General features: G+C 33.7%; 1 protein-coding gene across 2 annotated transcripts in view; it reads right to left on the minus strand.

The window, feature by feature from the left end:
- Window positions 1-5302: 5302 nt before the first annotated feature.
- Window positions 5303-18936, minus strand: part of LOC134530441 (RING finger protein 44-like) — a 60935-nt gene continuing 47301 nt past the window's right edge. For both annotated transcript variants that reach the window (XM_063365261.1, XM_063365260.1), the window contains exon 13: window positions 5303-16625. In XM_063365261.1, coding sequence (XP_063221331.1) covers window positions 16563-16625 — 63 coding nt within the window. In that variant the 3' untranslated portion in view covers window positions 5303-16562. The remainder of the gene's footprint in view (window positions 16626-18936) is intronic.

Genomic DNA, 18936 nt, shown 5'->3' on the forward strand with positions numbered 1-18936 from the left:
AACATTCGACATCAGCTGATATTGCCTTGCTCTCCGTGTGTACGTTCACGAAGTTTCCCCATCGCGAGAACACGCACGATTGAGAGCGACAGCAGAACTCACCCGTCAGGCGGCGGCGGCGCGGCGCGGCGGCGGCTGCGGGGCGGCGGCGGCGGGGGGCGGCCCGGTCCGCGACGGGCAGAACATCCTGGCGTGCTTGACGAGCCTGACGGCGGCGCGCGAGTCCCCGGCGCGGGCCCGCCAGTACACGGTGCGCCTAGCCGCGCCTCCCGCCACCAGCCTGCACGCGCTCCCCACCAGCATCGTCCGTCCTTCTTCTGTCCGTCCTTCTGTCCGTCCGCGCGTCTGCGAGGACTCTGGTCCGCCGCGCGCCGACCCCCCGCGTTAAGAACCCCGTGCCACGTCACGCGGCGACCTCCGCCGCCGTCAACAACCCGCCACGCCCACGTCACGCTTGTTTTCCACAGCCAATTGCGTTTGCCTATCAACACCCTCTTGTGGACCCTACAGTCCAACCTCATGCCTACGTGGGGAAAATTACAGCGAGAGTACGAGTCAGCTGAAGTACTTCCCGATATTGGTACACGCACTTGGAGATGAACAACTTGTTTATTGCAGATAATATTTTTTTATATGGAACACGAAGCATGGGGATAGTGTTTTGTTGACAAAGTTATACAACCACCGCAATACATGTCGCTGTCGTAAAATGCTTTCATTGAAATATTTCAAGCTTAGTGAAATTATTTCCCATGCATTGCATGTTATTTAAGCACAATTATTCAAATGAATTTTATTTTACGACAGCGACACATTCCGCAATTAAACAATATAAAAATCTGAGTGTTCTAAATTAAAGATTTTTTCTATTATATATAATAATACACGAGATATTTTGTGTGGCACGTGCTACGTGAACGACAATATATAATAATAGCTTTCGTCAACAACCAGACACAATTGTATTACTTTTTTCACCGCCATATTTACCTCAGTAATATAGCCTATTCAAGCAGTACAAATTTCACGCCCATGCCCTAGCCGGGACTCGAACAAAGAGCCTCTCTCACCGATGATCGGTGCTGCGTGCATCCGGATACACGACAGAGGTCGGCAAAGCGCGTGAACGGAAATGCCCATAGCCGTGAAATTAGGCACATAGATCCTTCAGGTGGGGTTCATGTGCACCTCAAATCCATATTTTCCTAGTTTTTTTTACGTGATAACGTCTTATAAATCGATGAACGCCGGCTGCACGCTCGAAAAATTGTCACGTATCGCCTGAGCCGAGCGTGCAAGAACAGGCCAACCACCGTGCGAGAAAAATCTTCTATAATATCAAACAGGTTAAGGCGGGTTTTTTTTAACTAATTGTTCGTGATTATATTTAAACAAATTATTTAAATTAAATTTGCAAAAACTGTAAATAATAGTTGAAAATTAAAAAGTATGCAATTTTTCATCAATGTTTTCTTATGATGTTATCACGTAAAATTATCGTCCGTAAACCGACTTTACTTTTCGCTTTTTTGCTATTCCCCTAAAAACTATTGAAACCAACTAAACTGAATGTCTGTGGCGTATTCTTCTTTCCGTTCATCATAGTTGTAACTTATTTTTTGTTTTAACTGAATTTTTTTTCTTTCCCGATTCGAGGCCTACTCAGGAGTGGCATGTATAATGAGCAGTGAGAAAATCTTTCTGACAATACATCAGCTATTAGCAGCTCCAATTTCAAAAGCTTATCACTCCAGCCTTGGGAAACACTTTAGGCAATATGTCATGTAGATGTATCTAAATTTATATTTATATATATATATATGATCCTGCAGCTGGAGTTCTCTCTCTCTCTCTCTCTCTCTCTCTCTCTCTCTCTCTCTCTCTCTCTCTCTCTCTCTCTCGTATTCAGACTCACTCTGTATCACTCCGCGTACGCAAGTCTCGTCCACAATTTGAATCCAGCACTGTAGCCGTCCGGTACTACAACAACCACCAATCTGGTCTCTCAGGACCGGAAAGGGTAAAATGACAGTAGGGTAAAAACCCAAATAATAACAATTTAAATTCCAAAGACCATAACTGTCGAAGTTTAAATTTAACTTTTGATGGGCGAAATATTTTTTTTTTCTCATAATTTACCACAATAGAAATACATCACCCGACATTTCTTGTAACTAAATTATGACATCGGCGTCCTGATACTCATTTCTGTACGTATTGTCGCCAGTTAACACCATCAAGGCTGAAGCCGACATAGCAAGGTGATCCTGCGGTGATTCCACATTGCAGTATGGAGTTGGATGTTCATGGATAACACAACACCCAGTCCTATTTCTGGAAGGAAATTTCCCACGAGTGATATATTGATGAACTATCGCTGAGCCGGGCGGGAATCGAAACATAACCTTTGTTTCACCAGCCAGAAGCTGCACGCACTTTATTTTTAATATTAAATGTTTGTTTCGTTGTCATTAAGAGGTAATCTTATAACTGACTATTATGCGACCATTTTGAGAAATGTATAATTTTTTACATATTTGGACACACATTTGCGCCCTCTCCTTGCCCAGGACCCCTCGCGCCGCAAGCCGGCATGCAGCCAACTGTGCTACGGTCAGGATTGTTGCTCTATCATATCCCGAAATTGTTGGGTATAGATTTCACTATTGACGGGCCTTTGGAAACAAGTGTCTGGGATGTGTAATAGCTACAAGGATATCACCAAATATGTGTGTATATTTATACATGTGTGTACATATATATATGTAGTATAGGAATGGCAGTCCTGCGCCTGGTTCCTGGTTCAGGAGCCGACCGCCATATTGGATTCTAACGCTACTGCAGCAATTTTTGATGGCAAATTTCCTCAAAATTGACTTAAAATTCCTAGAAATTACTCTATTTTTAGGGAAAAGTTCACATTTTGAGGGAAAATTTCCCATTTTATTCACCAGAAATGCCAGAGGCTTGAAATGTCCTCATGGAGACTTAAATTCCTAATTTAGAAGTCTCCAATTATCATCTGGTGGACCGCCATTCCTATGTTACTTTATATTGATACACACACACGTGTGTGTGTGTGTGAAAAACTACACAAACATTTTCCAAAAGTCACACCATGGTAACGGCTACAATAGGTAGTATTTCTTTGAAATCTAAATTATATCTAGTCGCTTGCCAAAGCGGTAAGTTTTTGTATTGATAAGAACGTTATATGTGACCTATGTCCGCCAAATATTTGGTCACTTACAGTCTGCTTCATCTGTTGACCAAGGTTTCTTGAAGTTAAGTCTTTGCTATTCTGAACTATGTACAGATGATGCAATTAGTAGCGCTGCTTACGTCTACAAGATACTGTGACGTGCGATTGAAAGATGATTACGAGAAAAACCTGGAGCCCAAAGCTATAAATAAACGTTTATATATTATGAGTAGCAACAGCTGAAACTCCCCTACAAAAAAAAGTTTTACATATAAACACAACTGAAATACCTACAATTGTAAATCTCATCCATTGTATTCTTACATGGTGCACATCTTGTCAAAATATGTTGTTTTAATGCAATCAAAAATTAAGACAGGTTCAGACTTTTAAATATACAATAGGAATGTTTTTACAATGACTACACCACTGTCCTGTCCTTCAACTTAACTTCATTATGAATTTTTGTGCAGTCTATTTTGATTTGATTTTTTGTAATTTACTATTGTAACTCTTTTACTTAGAAATTACTTTTGCCTAGCATAGGTGTTAAGTGATCAATTAATTCTAGTTAAATTCTTGTTTTAGTTAGATTTGGCTCACTTTCTTAAGAAAAATATATGTTGTAGCATATTATGCTGATTAACACAAATTAATGGCATTTGGAAATTTAGTACACCTTTACTACAAATGAAATGTAACAGGTTTAAATTTTCTTCTTTTTCAAAAACTATTTGCTGTAACCAAAGCACAGCAGGTTTTGTGACAATCACACTCAACATCTTATACTAGTGTCCAGGTGTTGTGGATAATCCAGTATAGTAGACTTAATGGCATAGTTTTGTTCCACCTCTCTATAAAGAACTCTTCTGTAACAAACTTACCATATTTTTGTTCCTTCAGTTTAGTTCTGTAGAGGTTCTACTAGCACCATTATAAATCCATCTTAATCTGTACAGGTTTCTTGCTAGTCACATCCAAAATTTATGTTTTATTTCCCCCCTTCACATTTATAGATGGTTTTGTGAGAAAGGTATGAGGAAGATCACCATTGTCAAACAGTATATACAAACAATCTACAGCCTTACAAACACAGACTCCCACTGCAACTGAACCCGTGAGGGCAAATCCGATTGGCAGATAAGCAGATCTTTCACATGTCCAAGTACGGACAAGTCCAAACTGGACAGGGTTCCAAGAACCAGGAAATAGATACGCCATTTCCAATCGCTGCATGGATTCTAACAACCGAACAGCTACGTCGAGAGTTTGAGGAGACCCATCCCAACTTCAGTGCCACCGAACAGCCATTAGCCCACCATTTACCCCAGCTTACCAACAGTGTTTGCCCCCACTGCGGTTCCAGGCAGTGCCGATATAGGCCCATGCACATCACAGGTCAGCAATCACTCCCCATAGGGCCCGAGGTTCCTTAGCCAGTCTCCATTGTCAAACAATGTGAACAAGGTCACATTGCAGCCGGCCAATTTTAAGTCGAATCTTGAGAATGAATGAACACCTAGCAAATAAAATCACTTTAACAGTTCAATTAAAAGCTAAAATTTAACACCAAACAACTACCCACAAAATCACCCAAAATTTTCAAGTCAGCTATGAATCACTTTCATACTGAATATGTGCTTGTGAGCCATAATTCACATGTCATGTAGGAGTTACATCTTTGAACATCACCTCAGTGTATTTATATGGCCATGTGACCTAAACTGCCTTCAGAAAAATAATAAGTTAAGTGTCTCAAGTCCATTAAATCTTGATTCAGATGAGTGGAATGTCTGTGGATAAGCATCACAGGTAGACAGCACTAATTGTTGTCGCACATAGAATTTTGCTTCAATTGTTCACACAGGAAAGGAAAATACTCTACCAGAATATTTGAAGGAAAAAAAATGCAAGAGCAGTTCATAAAATTATTACATTCCAATACATGTATCTTAAATACACTAAATAAATGTAGCTTTCCATATTTTTTCCCAAATAAAAGCTAAATTACTTACTGGAATGAAGCTATTTTAATTCTGTCAATCACTACTTCATTTCACAGTCACTTATGAATAGGTAGTATAAATAAATCAATCAAAGTGTCCGACAACAAACTATATTTCAAATGCACACAATTTAAGCAAAAATAAAGTTTTTTCAGTACTGAAAAAGTATTATAAATAAATTGAAAATCAAACTATTTTCATACAGCTACAGTCACAGTTTTACAATTTTCACCAAATACATACTCTCAGCTTCTGGGTTGAAGCTGCACTTTCAGTCTTCCACAGAGAAATGTAACCACAGCTGACGCAAACAAGGCTGATTGAAAGGCCTGTAGTGAGAACGCTACAAAAAGACATCTGGCTCCGCCTTTGTAGCGGTACAACCCTGCGATTCGTAAACGGAGGTGATGAACTTGGCACATTAACAGCATTATAACTGGTCAAGCCAGTGTCTGTAATTACTACAACCATGAAACCAGTTGCAAAGCATGATAAAATTAAACAGTCTTACATTATATTAAAACTACACAAGACTATAGAAAATTCAATCAACTAAGAATCGTGTTCATTTGTATATTTGTGTAAATGAGTCCTGTAACAGAGTTTCTTGTGCTTGCTTCAACAGCTTCATACTTGTAAATTGATGGTTATTTACTGCTATTTGAGTTGTAGCTACAAAGAAACCAACAAATAATTCCAAGAAAAACTTAATACAACCCATTCCAACCTACACTGTATAAACCTCAATGAAAATTACTTTAGCAGTACGTACCAGTGTCAAAATCACACTAGTTTGCTAACCGTCCAATTAATACAATACATACAACTTTCAACTAATATATTGTAATGAGGAATGTGAATATTAGTGGTAAATAAATCTGTTATGTCTTTTTCTATTTCCACTGTATGTATAAAGTTAAATCTTTGTATGTTATATATTACCACATCAAGGCATTTCACAAATTCTACAATACGTCTGTTATCAATAAGCCAGTAACCACCAGTATCCAGACAAAATTAAAGGTGTTTTAGGTTTATAAGCAAAAAAGTCAAAATTAAAATTTTAATAACTTTTGGAATCAAAAGTTAATATTTTATATTAAAAGATAAACATTAAAAATTGCTATTAGAAAATATAAATTAGAAAACATAAATGGATCTTTCACAAAGTAGTTTTGTCAGAACAGTAAATACTAAATAATTTCATCAAACCAATTTTACAAGACTTGAAAAATGATGTTTTTAATCTTTTTATCTCATCTCTTAAAGAATATTTACAAATTTCATGTTTTTTAATTGTACTTTAATGTTAAAATTTGAAAATTGGTTAGTCACAGATTACAAGTAGAACTGTGTGGATATAGTGTTTTTTTTCTATTATTTCAATCAAATATCAAAATATTCTAGGAAACGAATAACAAATTTTTAATAAGAAGTTGGGGGGAAAAATTTTTTTAAAACATTTTAAAGTATTTAAGTTTTCAATATTCACATGGGTCTCTATAAAATGCCCGCCCTACCACATACCTCAAATTTACAAGCACTAAATAGTACCTACATGGTTGGAAGCCCAACATTATCTTGGAGTTTGGTATTACTTAAATGAATGTGTCACACACCTTTCAACAGTGCAATACAGTCAAGGACTCAGTCACACAAAGGTTATTGCATGTAGATAGAGAGTTTATTAATGTCCCCATTATCAAACATTAAAAAAAATAATAATTAACACCAAAAGTAAAACTTCCTGAATATGCAAATTTTTTTTCCCCTAAATGCTATACTGAAAAAGAAACATGTATTGAACCTCAACTTTCAAAAATAGTGCTATTAATAATAACATAGTTCCTTATCAAAGTATACAATTTTGAGTAACCATTTAGATAAAAACAAACTACACACATTTCCAGCATATTGTAGGCACATGTAGGATTGTGCACGATATGAAGTGATTTAAAACTTAGGCTCTCTTGCACAGTTGTTACTTGAGGCAAAGGAAAGCATTATGTACTTACTCCAATTAGTAAACCCTTGAGGTTTATTCTTACACTGCTTACCCGACTGTACAATCCAGCCCTAGCATCAGAAGGCCTCCCACAATGAAGCTCTAATACCTTTAATTTTGTCTGTTGTGCTCTTGATTAACAGGCCAACAAGTTTGAGCGTAGTATGGCCTGTTACGACGCAGCCTTTCGTGCTATTCCGAGAAAAAACATGGCACTAAGCCCCAACTTTCTGGATTTTTTAATTATCTGCAGCAAGTATAACCAAGTATAATGAATTTAAGGTACATTTTAAACTAATGTGGTATGTAAGAGAAGGAGAACAAAAAAATATCAGAAAAATGGGTTAATAACCATTGCTTCCAAGTGACAGATTGAAAATTTTATATTTAGTAATCTTACCCGAATTATAGTCCTGGAAACTGCCACAATTACTTCAGAGCTCATGGAAAGTATGTTACAAGTAGAAACAGACATTTTGACAAACAGAAAACAATATTGTTTAGTTTACTATAGATTGTACACAGGTAGGGAAGGAATTGGCCCAGCTCTTCAGTCAATTTGAATACACAAGCCAGACTTGTACATCAATGAATCACTTTATAATAGACATCAATCAGGGAACTTACAAAACTGAACATTAATACACACGCTTTGAATGAAAAGTACAAAAATTTTGAAAATACACAATGCATTCTGTACAACAATTCAAAAAATTATTGCTTTTAAAACCTAACTACCACTAAAAGAATAATGCAAACTAATAGAGTAGAATCTCATTTATGCAACCTTCATTTATCCAACATTCCATATTATCCAATGACCAACTGTAAAAAAAAAAAAAAAAAATCAATCGGCAACAAGAACTGCAAGTTGCGAGTGTAAGCTCAATCTATGTTTGTTGCTCTTGACTCTACCGCAGCTAATTAGCTAGCCCGACTGATTTATACGACATTCTGCCAGCTCGTTTATGTCACATAAGCGAGACTCTACTGTACCAACAAAAATTTTTTAACTTATGATTTATTTTAACACTTAATATTAACACATAAGTCTTAGTAGCAACAGAAGTAGTATGATAGTGCATTTCATATTCATCAAGGAAGTTTTGAAACATTCCAGGTTTGCTCAACTTATGTTCCTGAAATATGAAACACAGGTTAAAATCAGTCTAGCAGGAAATGAAGGTGTATAGGGTTTGAAAAATAACTCCTACTTTAGTCAGATTTATATCATTTGACCACAATTTCATCAACACAGCTGCACTTTACACACTTTTCAAGCAACCAAAAATGACAATATTTGTACCAAGTCAAGGCAGAATTAAAAACGTTTAAGGTAGGCTTATGCACAAGGGCTTAAGGCAACAGATCCTCTAAGATTACAGAGGGCTTCAAACCACTGGGATACAGACTTGGGGCTCGAATTTTCCCCATGACAGAGTGCTGGCATCAAACCCACAAACCTTGTCACATGAGCACCACACACCCACAATTCTGACCAAACTATTTCACCTTTTGGCTATAAAAAAATTATATACCTTTGTAAACCAATTTTCTTTGCAAACCCTAACAGATGACTGGTAACCAAGTTCTGGTTTCAGAGATGCAAACATACATACTACAGAAAAAATTTTAAATGTGCTATCAATTATCCTGCCCACAGCCATGTTGCAAACATCATTTCTGTTCACACAGAACGGCACCAATATTTTCAATTATTTCATACACATTACACACACACACTCACCTCCCAAAATGTTTCTGAGCACAACATTCTATAAACTACCTGAAAAACACAATTTTATTGCTTTAAGGAGACCCTTTCTCAGGCAGGCAAGACTTATCAGAAGAGTTTATGTTTATAAATGTTTCATTGCCATGTTTTTTGTGTAACAACATCCACATTTGTTCAGACTTACAGAGACATTCATCCGAGACAATGAAAACAGCAGGGCCAAAGCTGTGCATTTTGAAATGTATGCAAGGAAACTTGCATTTTTGTACAGACCGGTTACAAAACATTATCTGTTAATGCCAATATAGCTATATGAATTACGACCATTACGAACATGTACAACACTCATTATTACTAGTGTAGTTTACTAAGCGACAATAAAAAAAGTGACAAAGTATATCTGTTATTTTTAATACATCAGCAGCTATACAGTACATGTGAAGTAGTATAATATATTACATTATAGTAAATATTTATTTCATCCAATAAAGCGATAAATACTTTATTTCTGTAAAACTTTTGTTTTATACTAGAGAATGGATGTATATTTACAAGTGTTCTGACTAAAAAAAGTTTAGTTAATATTTTAAAGGGAAATACCTTTAATTATTATTATTATTATTAGTATACAATACAAGATATTCCAAACTGTGGAATACCACTTTCAGTCCAATTAAAGGATTATTATGCATTACATTTCCATTCGGCGACTAATTCAGAACACGTAACGAAATACACTTAATTATAAAAAATTTCATTAATTCATTTCAACAAAAAAAAACTCAACCACAAAAAGTTTAAATCTTCCTTGTAAACCATTTTACATCAGCTAAAGTAAAATAACTATTTTTAATGGTTTCTGTATGTAACTATACAAACAAAAAGTTTCAAATCTGTACACTTTGTTGAAATTAAAATTTCAATATCTGACAAGGCTACTCCAGAATTCCTCAGGCATTATGAAATCTGTGACAAATAAAGCCTAGCTCATAAAAAATAACATTTGTTGTACAATAAAAGTAAATTACAATTTGCCTTGGCAAATACTCTTTTTTTTACAATATTTGCTTTAATGATGTATTGTTGTTTTGTGATATGCTTTCTCTTACAAAGCAGAACAATTTATCCAAAACAATACAAAACTATCATCAATTTGATCACAAGATGTCTTCTAGTAAACTTATATCAGGACCTATCTAAAAAAATGTTTAATGGTCTTATGGTCTATTCTTTTAGTAACTCAACTTTGAATTTTTTTAATGACATAGCTTTATCATCTTAATCTGCTGTAAAACTTGAGAATGTGACAAAATATGTTTTTTAAATCTATGTACCTACACAAAAAAAACTCACTCAAGCTTAAGATAACATATTAAAATAATAACATGTACATACTAATGCCTAGACGGCTTGCGGAGATAATCATTGAGCTCTTTCAAAAGTTTAACTATTAATTTCAGTCTCAATCTTCACCATAAAAGGAAGACTTGCTACTCACTGAATTTTTTTTTAACACACATACACACAAACCTCACATAAAGCCTAAATGTGAATGACGACATGGATTGTTTTCCTGGATTATGGTCATTCAGTAACTAAATTTTGCTAATCCTGAGACTACAGGCTTTAGGTCCAAAGTCAACAAAATAAATAACCCAAATTCTTCAAAAGCTACTAAACATTAAAATTTTGCAACTTTTTGCACTGTTCCCTTTTGTCAAAACACTTGACTTTCAAGACCTGCTGACACTACGGATTAAAATGTTCATAATTTGAAGCGACATTTTTTTGGTTTCATAAAAAACAAGGCTCAAGTATACCACTAGCTAATTTAGTAGTACACTTTACCGATGCATTATTAACTCTATGTTGGATTGGTATTTTTTTCCCTTGCAACATACTATTGATATTACATTAATCTTATTAACAAGGAGAGTGTGTCTCCTAATATTTATGCAGTCTTCCGAGCACATAAATTAAGTACGGCACACAAGAACACTATGGCTTCACAGTAAAAAAATCACAACAGCGCTAAAACATCAATGTTGGTACACTGAATACGTACAACTATGTGCTGAACCATTAGTGTTTTATTTTCTCTTGATGCATGCAAACATTGTCGCTAGTAACCATTTGAGAATCTTCAGATATTATGTCACATGCCGGGCAACTGCAAGACGTGATATAAGTTTCAGAGTCAATCACGTGAAGGTTATTGCACTAAGATGGTTTCTGACTAAACTCTGAATATTAAGTGTTAGTTAATGTTTCCAATACTAAACCTTCCAATAACAGATGTAAAAAATGCTATTTTTTTGACAATTTACAAATGCTATACAAACAAAACTACACACTAGATACTCACTAGGGTTGTGTGAATGCTGTTATACTTTAATGAATCAAAAACTAAACTATAGTTAAAATTTTTAATGAAAATAAAACCAAAATTCTTTGAGGTTTAAACTACCTATTTTGAATTGTGAATAACCATTACTTAAATTTTAAACCATGCATTTATTTAATGTTTATTGTACACTTGGGAATGCTTTAAATAATATTATCTAACATTTAAATATTTTTTCCAATTTTTTTTTAAGGTTGTTTGATGCTCTAAATGCCTCTTTTAATCCAGATCTCCTTTATATTCAACGTGTTTTATTTACATCAAAAGGGCCAAATTACAAGTTTCCTATAATGTTTTATTCAATGCCATCTAATGTTCAAAGATATATTATAAAAAACATCCAACACATAATGCATTTTAAATATTGCAGCATCTTAACATAAACATCATTCTATAACACTGGAGGTATATGATGCTTTAACATTTAAGAAATAAAATTTTCATTTTTGTTTTAAGTTTGTTGACCATGGCAATTATTGTGTTGACTTCTTTTAATGTCCATAGCAAAAGTGTGCCAATGTTTAATATTGTAGTCCATGGTCATAGACGTATGTTGATTTTTTCAGTTACGAATACTTAATGAAACAAATACAAACACCCCAAATAATTGTTTTCTTTGAGTTTTTGTTGTCAAAAGTAGTTTGCATTTTCAGTCATCCATGGGATTTTTTCTACTTCTGTTTTGAGAGGCAGCTTTAAATTCTTTTGTGTTCAAATACAACGTATAATACATATTTTTAATATGCTTATGAATGTCTTATCACTATCAATATTTGTTTTGAGTCCTGTAAATGGTGACCATTTCGTTGTGTGCATGAATTTACAGAAAATAAACATTGACAAAAATGTTTTATTATAGATCATCATTTGTGAAATAGAAGATAGCGCTGTTGTGTTATCGTTCTTTGATAATAACACAAGTGTCACGATGGTTATGGTACGTTACAGCAAGGATTCTTGATAGAAAATTAATTTTTTTTTGTAATATCGTTTATTTGGTCCTTATTAAACAGGAAACTCAAATGTCATAATCCCAAAGAGTATTAAAAGAGGAATGTTAAAATTAACGGTATATATGGAAAACTTTAAACACTATATTATTGACGTTTGAGGCAAGAAAGTGTCTTAAGCCTTAAGTAGTCTTAAAAGGGGTTTTACTGTATTAAGACCTGAATCAGATTAGTTCCTATTATTTCATTATAAATTTAAAATAAGTGTTGGTAGGTTTTAATTATTATTTATCAAATATTAATAAATAATAACCTTTTATTATGAGAAATAGTTTTATAATTTTGTCTTTAAAAGGTTAATACATCTTCTGTTAATTTTTTTTTTTGAATGGGACTTAGGAAATGGTTTGTTATGAAGAAGTTCTATATACAAGTTTTATATACTCGTTCTTTATACTGACAAAAAACAATGAATTTTGTTTAGAATTTAAAGGAAATTAACATAAGGCCAACCACTAATTAGTCGATGGTGCAGTTACTTAAGGAAACCACAAAATTAACCTTTAATGACAAAATAGTGTAACTTTTGTATAATGTGGAATATACAAATTTAAAGTAAGCTTTACTCATTAGAATTCAACGCTATGCAAATTTAATGAATTATTAAATGCATATTCTGACAATTTTATAAAAATCTAACCATGATGCAAAGTGAAAGTAGTTAAAAGTTATCAATCGGTCGAATCTAAATTTCCTCAAATTCAAATCCCAAACAGTGCATCAAATGTACCCTTAGGATCCACATCTAGGTGTAAAGAGTCAAAAATAAAATTATGTACCAAGAAATGAAAAATATTAACTATGGTGTTAAAACATTCAACCCTTTCATTGTTAATTTTACTAATTTTGCATTATCAATACATACAGTAAATTTATTATAAATTCCTCATCAAATTAACAATTTCCTGGGGAAATGGTTATATTACATATATACCGTATTGGTCCGAAAATAGGCCAACCCCTTCTACAGCACACTCAAAATCAGGGAAAAATAAATTTTAACTAACTAAAATGATTATTAGCAGCTTATTACCACAGTAACACTTCAACTAAGTTAGTATTTACTGAACTGACAAAAGGTGTTATTCTTACTTACCAAAATATATAGTAAATATATATAAGCTGTGTTTCCGTTTATCTTCACATTCTTTTGTAGTGGTGTCAACATTTTATACGGCAATGGCTACATTTTCTAAGTTCATAGAAATTGTGACGTAAAAACATTTACCGGTACGTTTAATTCTGACGTAAAAAACCCAAAATGGTTTCATGTAAAATGTGTATGAATCAACCATAAAACAGCCAATATTGCAAATAGATTTTATTGTTCTTGTTACTGTTGGTATGTACCAGTATTTGTTTATTCATGTCTCAACTACAAGTTGCCAACACTGGTGCCACTTTGTTTTTCCTGTGGTAGAACGTAGAAGAGTAAATAACGCATACCACGGTAAATAACCTTACGGCAAAATTGCTGTTTTTACTAATTTTTTACTGTAAATACCACAATTTACAAGCAAATAAAATTACCGCAGCCTGTTAAATACAGTTCAAAAATAACCAGACCAAGCTTTTAAAAGCTATGTGCTACAAGTGACCACATCTGTGTACTTTACTTAAAATATGATACATTATTGGGGTTAAGTGTGTTTACTAAATTTCTAAGTTGGAAAAATTACTAATTCCACGTAAGTACGGCGTAATTTTAGGTCAATGAATTGTATATCTGATAACATTTTTATGCCATAACTCATAAGTGATTTTCCTTGAAATGTATGTGTAATTATACTATTTTGGCTAGTGCCCCATTATAGGCCGACTCTAGATTTCAAGGTTGACAAAACTGGCAATAAAGTTTGGCCTATTTTCAATACGGTAAATATATGGATGTTGGTATATATGACCTTGATAAAGACCATTTGACCGATCATCATGAAAGTTGGCATTTCTGTGTTTCTTCATGAAGGTTTTTATGCTATCCAATTTGCTGTAACTTGCCACTAAATAGCGCTGCTCTTCTAACAACTTCTATACCATTCAACCGATCACCATGAAAATTGATTTATTGTGATTTTTACTCACCTCAATCCTAAATAACATAGTGATTGTGACTGTGATTAGTATTCGTGAGCCAGTTTAAAATTAAATACTATTTCAAATGCTTCACGGATTCTAGATTACCTACAAACCATTTTAGATATATAGAGTTAAATAAATAAACACTGGTATGACGTCTACTATATTTTACTGAGCCAAGTGTCAGGGAAGGCGCCCTGAATTTTGAAGTGCGTGCAGTGGGATGACTGCCTTTTGTTTATGAACTGTCCCGCTCCCCTTCTCCTTAGCGCTACTTCTCCCTCCCTACCTTTCCTGAGTCAATTCATTCCCCTCCGTGCATGTATACGAGCTCTGTGGAGTAGGTTATATATATTTAGGTCAGTTTTGTAATTTTCCCTTCAAGGTCTTGGCTACACATATTGTAATTTTTTTTTATTTCCCCCTTCTTATTACACTTTGTAACTTAAGGATAGGTGACGGCCACTGAACTGGTGTATGGGCAATACTCAGTGTGAGTAATGATCACGATGGTTAGTAAGATATGAAGAAAAATGAATCTAGTTTTAACTTCTGTCTTTTCACTGTTAAATTTTTGAATATACTACATTTCTTCAAATATTTTTCTTATAATATGTTTCTTTGAGAATTTCAATTTTTATAACAGAATTAATAAGATTATCAGATTTTAACAGGTTTCATCCCAAATATTTACATTATCAGGATTCCAACAATTTATTTTTGGTTCAAAAATGTACTCTGCAGTGCTAAAACCAACATCCTCAAAGCAGTGTAGCTGGTGGAAGATACAATCAGTTATTCGATAGATTCTGTAGGGATTAATAATGTAGTCCTTTTTAACCTCACGTGTTTGAAATCCTGAAATTACTTTCCTAAAATTTTTTCCCCTTCAAATCTTTTTAATTGAATATTCCGGACACCGGAAGGATTGACAGATTTAGAGCTCTTTCTTGATTCGGTGGGTGGTGGTGCAGGATTTTACAGTATTTGAGAATTGATAATTTAATTTGTCCATCCGTAATTAAAGTGTTTTGATACAAATTACAGTTTTATTGTAAATATTGGAGTAGGTATTAATTTCTAACTCTTTCAACATTAGTAATGTTCAATTAATGACAAACTTAAGTATTGATTATGGCTAGAATTACAGTCGATCCAAAGAAGCTTTCTAAATGTAACAGAATTAAATTTTCTACTAAACACAATAATTATGTTGTTTTTTAATAATGTAATGATCTAATTAGTTTAAGTACTTTGAAAACATTAAATGTACACAACTAAAGAAGATGCACACACACACATATACACCAAACACAGTAAAAAAATTATTATTTGGAAGCTGTCTGAGAATACAATGCTAACTAAAATTAGATATGACATTGAATCTCAATACAAGTCAATTAGTTTTTGATTAGAACAATAAGTAATTACAATGTCATATAATGTAATAGTTTCATCACTTTGCTTTTAACCTTGGATGAATAATGAAGTAGCCTTTTATCCCATAAACCAATAAAAGTTAACTACAATGCAGATATTCATATTTACTTAAATTAATCTAGATACAAATATATATTCACAAACTTAAAATTAAAGCAAACATTAAATGCTTCAAAATTCATACATTTTTCAATGTTTAATCAAAGTAAAACTAACAAAATTCTGTTGCCAATGACCCTCTTAAATCAACAATAGTAGAACATTTTCTTACGAAAACCATTATAATTTGCAAACTGGTGCATACAAACAACAACCTAAAATATTCAATAACACTAGACATTCTTCAATGCCCCGTTTACCTAAAATTTTTAACCAAAACAAAAATTTACTAAGCAAAACACACAAAGAAATTTTCCAACAAGATATGTAACTACTCAACTAACAAGTTGCAACATATTAGTAATTTTAAAATAATTAACATCTACACAACTGTACACAAAGAAAATGCTTCAAATCTTCAATGAAAACAAAAATTCAACGGATACATAAGGAACTCAACATGCACGACATCTGCTGCTAACATGGCACATATAGACATGACAAGCTGAAGTGAGGTTTCCTACAATGTAATTTGTTTGTAGCAGTGTTGAGGTAACGGCAGGTGATGCTGTATTGTAGACTATCTTACTCCATGTGACTGAAATACTGCGATGCATCCCCTCTGCAAATTGGACACGTTCGGTTTGACTGCAACAAACATAACAAGTTGTTTCGTGTGCTCAAAGAACTCTGAAATAATATTTTGTTGATAAGAAATAATCAATTTCTTCATTTCCAATTTCATGACAAAGGCACCTTGAATAGGTTACTTCAAGAATGTTTCAAATTGTCTAAAATTTTTCTTAAGTCATTTAGAAATTAATTACTGCACTCCATCATTCATGCAATTAAAAATTTTGCACGTAGTTAGTTACCTGCTTAATCAATAAAAATGCTACATTTCAAGATTATTTTGGAACTTGTAAACAAACCATGTGTGCACAAGGAAAGACATTACTCCTCATGTGCACTACTGTTCCCATTTGTCGCCACATCCAACACCCTGATGCCACTGTCCTCAAGCAATATCTAGGAACCCCAAAAATTAGTGAAAAATGAAATTTGACAAAAACTACAAAATAATGCATTTTTTTAAGTTAAATGCCAAATTTTGACCCTTTTTTTGTATAAAAACAAAGTTTGCCGGAAATACAACTATTTAGATGAGTTGATCGATGCAATTTCTAAAACCATCACAAATAACATTATAGTTTTTAACCAGAAACCATTCATAACATTTTTTTTGACATCTCGAATGTAATATGTTTTCTACAAAAGTTTTTTTTTTTTTAATTTTTGATTAAATTTCTGGATTAGATCAAATTCAGCAATTAAAATCAAATTTTAAATTATTCAATTTGTATCAGTTATTTTGAAGTTAGGAAAATGCCTAGCTTATAGGTTATAGATATAGGCCTAAGTGGTTTCTCAATTTTTCGGATCCGCTTTCTTTAAAATACCTAACCCAAAACCAAATTTTATTATAATCTTTGTGTTCAGTTCCAGGTATTTTTGTAGATATTTTATTTCGCTATCTGTAACATTCAGAAAATGTTTTACTTTAACAAAGCCAAAATTTCATAATTGTGTAATGAAAATAACATTATTATGGCTTAATTGTTAAAACCAAATGGCTTCTTTTAGTTCCTATCAACTGTTTCTTGTTAGTTGAATGAAAAGATTTCTTCCCGTTCAGATATTAAAGGCAAACTACAATATAAACAAAGCATGCAAGCAAAAAACATTGTGTTAAGAAACCAAAGCACGTTAAAACCGTAGACTACCGAGAAATAATTGAATTGTTAGAAAAGTACCCTGTTTTATCGCATAATTGTCGCACCTATATTTTAGGGCGTCATAATTTGGATAAGAAAAACCTCTCGCGTAAACGTCGCATGATGTTTTTGGTCCTGCTAATAGATTCCGAGCGCATTGTGTAGGTATCTTTTCCGTATAAAACAACATGTTTTAAAGTATAAATCTAATTTTATTCAGACATTACCAATTACTTATTTAATTAACATAAATACGAAGTTGTCTGATGTGTAATTTTTCCTTTAAAGACATTTATCTGTTCGTCTGCGTCGCCATGGTGTACCACTTATAAAAATGTAACCAGCGCTAGTTGGCATCATTCATGTTCGCTTAAGTTGCTTCCCGTATAGAGCGCGCACACGTAGTCGAATATAGATACTGATATCTCGCTGATTGCATACAACGGGTGCTCTCCGTTGAGTGCTGAGTTAACTACATTTGTTGGCCCGCACTCTTTCGTGGTGTGTACTACGACGATAGTTATGTGAAAGTTCAGGCTTGCATTCACATTTCGTTTTTCATTTAAAGTTGAAGAAAGGTTTTTGGTGCCCGACTTATTAATGTAAATTATTCGGCGTGCTTTTATATACTCAACTTTTTAAATAAATGTACCTTCCATGAATGGGTTTTGTTTTTATAAATAACTTTTCCTAACAAAAAAAATTTTTTTCCACATAAACGTAGCACTCCTACTTTTCAAACTTGATTTTAGTATCAAATGTGCGACAATAAAACACGGTATATAAGCATGCAAATAATGCTAAATCAGAAAATCAGAGTATCTTTGTGTTCAGGATCCAAATGCCAGAAATGATTGTCTATACCGTCATGGTTTGAGGCTACCTTAAAAATACTTTAATAACAATTACAATTAGGCTAATGCTGAGAGTGAAGTCCCTTTTTGTGTTATTGAATTGTTTACCATAAAAAGTTAAGACACAGCAAACCTCATTTATATTTTTAGCTTAGCACCAAGGAATAATTATTTTTCTTTATAAGAACCAAAGCCGGAACTGAGAATCACGGTTCTTGAAGAAAAAGACGAACATGAACTGAACCTATTACTGTATTTGCTCACGTAAAGGCCCCGCGCATGTATACGCGCCCCCCCCCCCCCCTCCTTGTTTTGTAAACATTTTTGAGA

The sequence above is a fragment of the Bacillus rossius genome, chromosome 3 (assembly GCF_032445375.1).
Source record: "Bacillus rossius redtenbacheri isolate Brsri chromosome 3, Brsri_v3, whole genome shotgun sequence".
Classification (NCBI taxonomy): Eukaryota; Metazoa; Arthropoda; class Insecta; order Phasmatodea; family Bacillidae; genus Bacillus; species Bacillus rossius.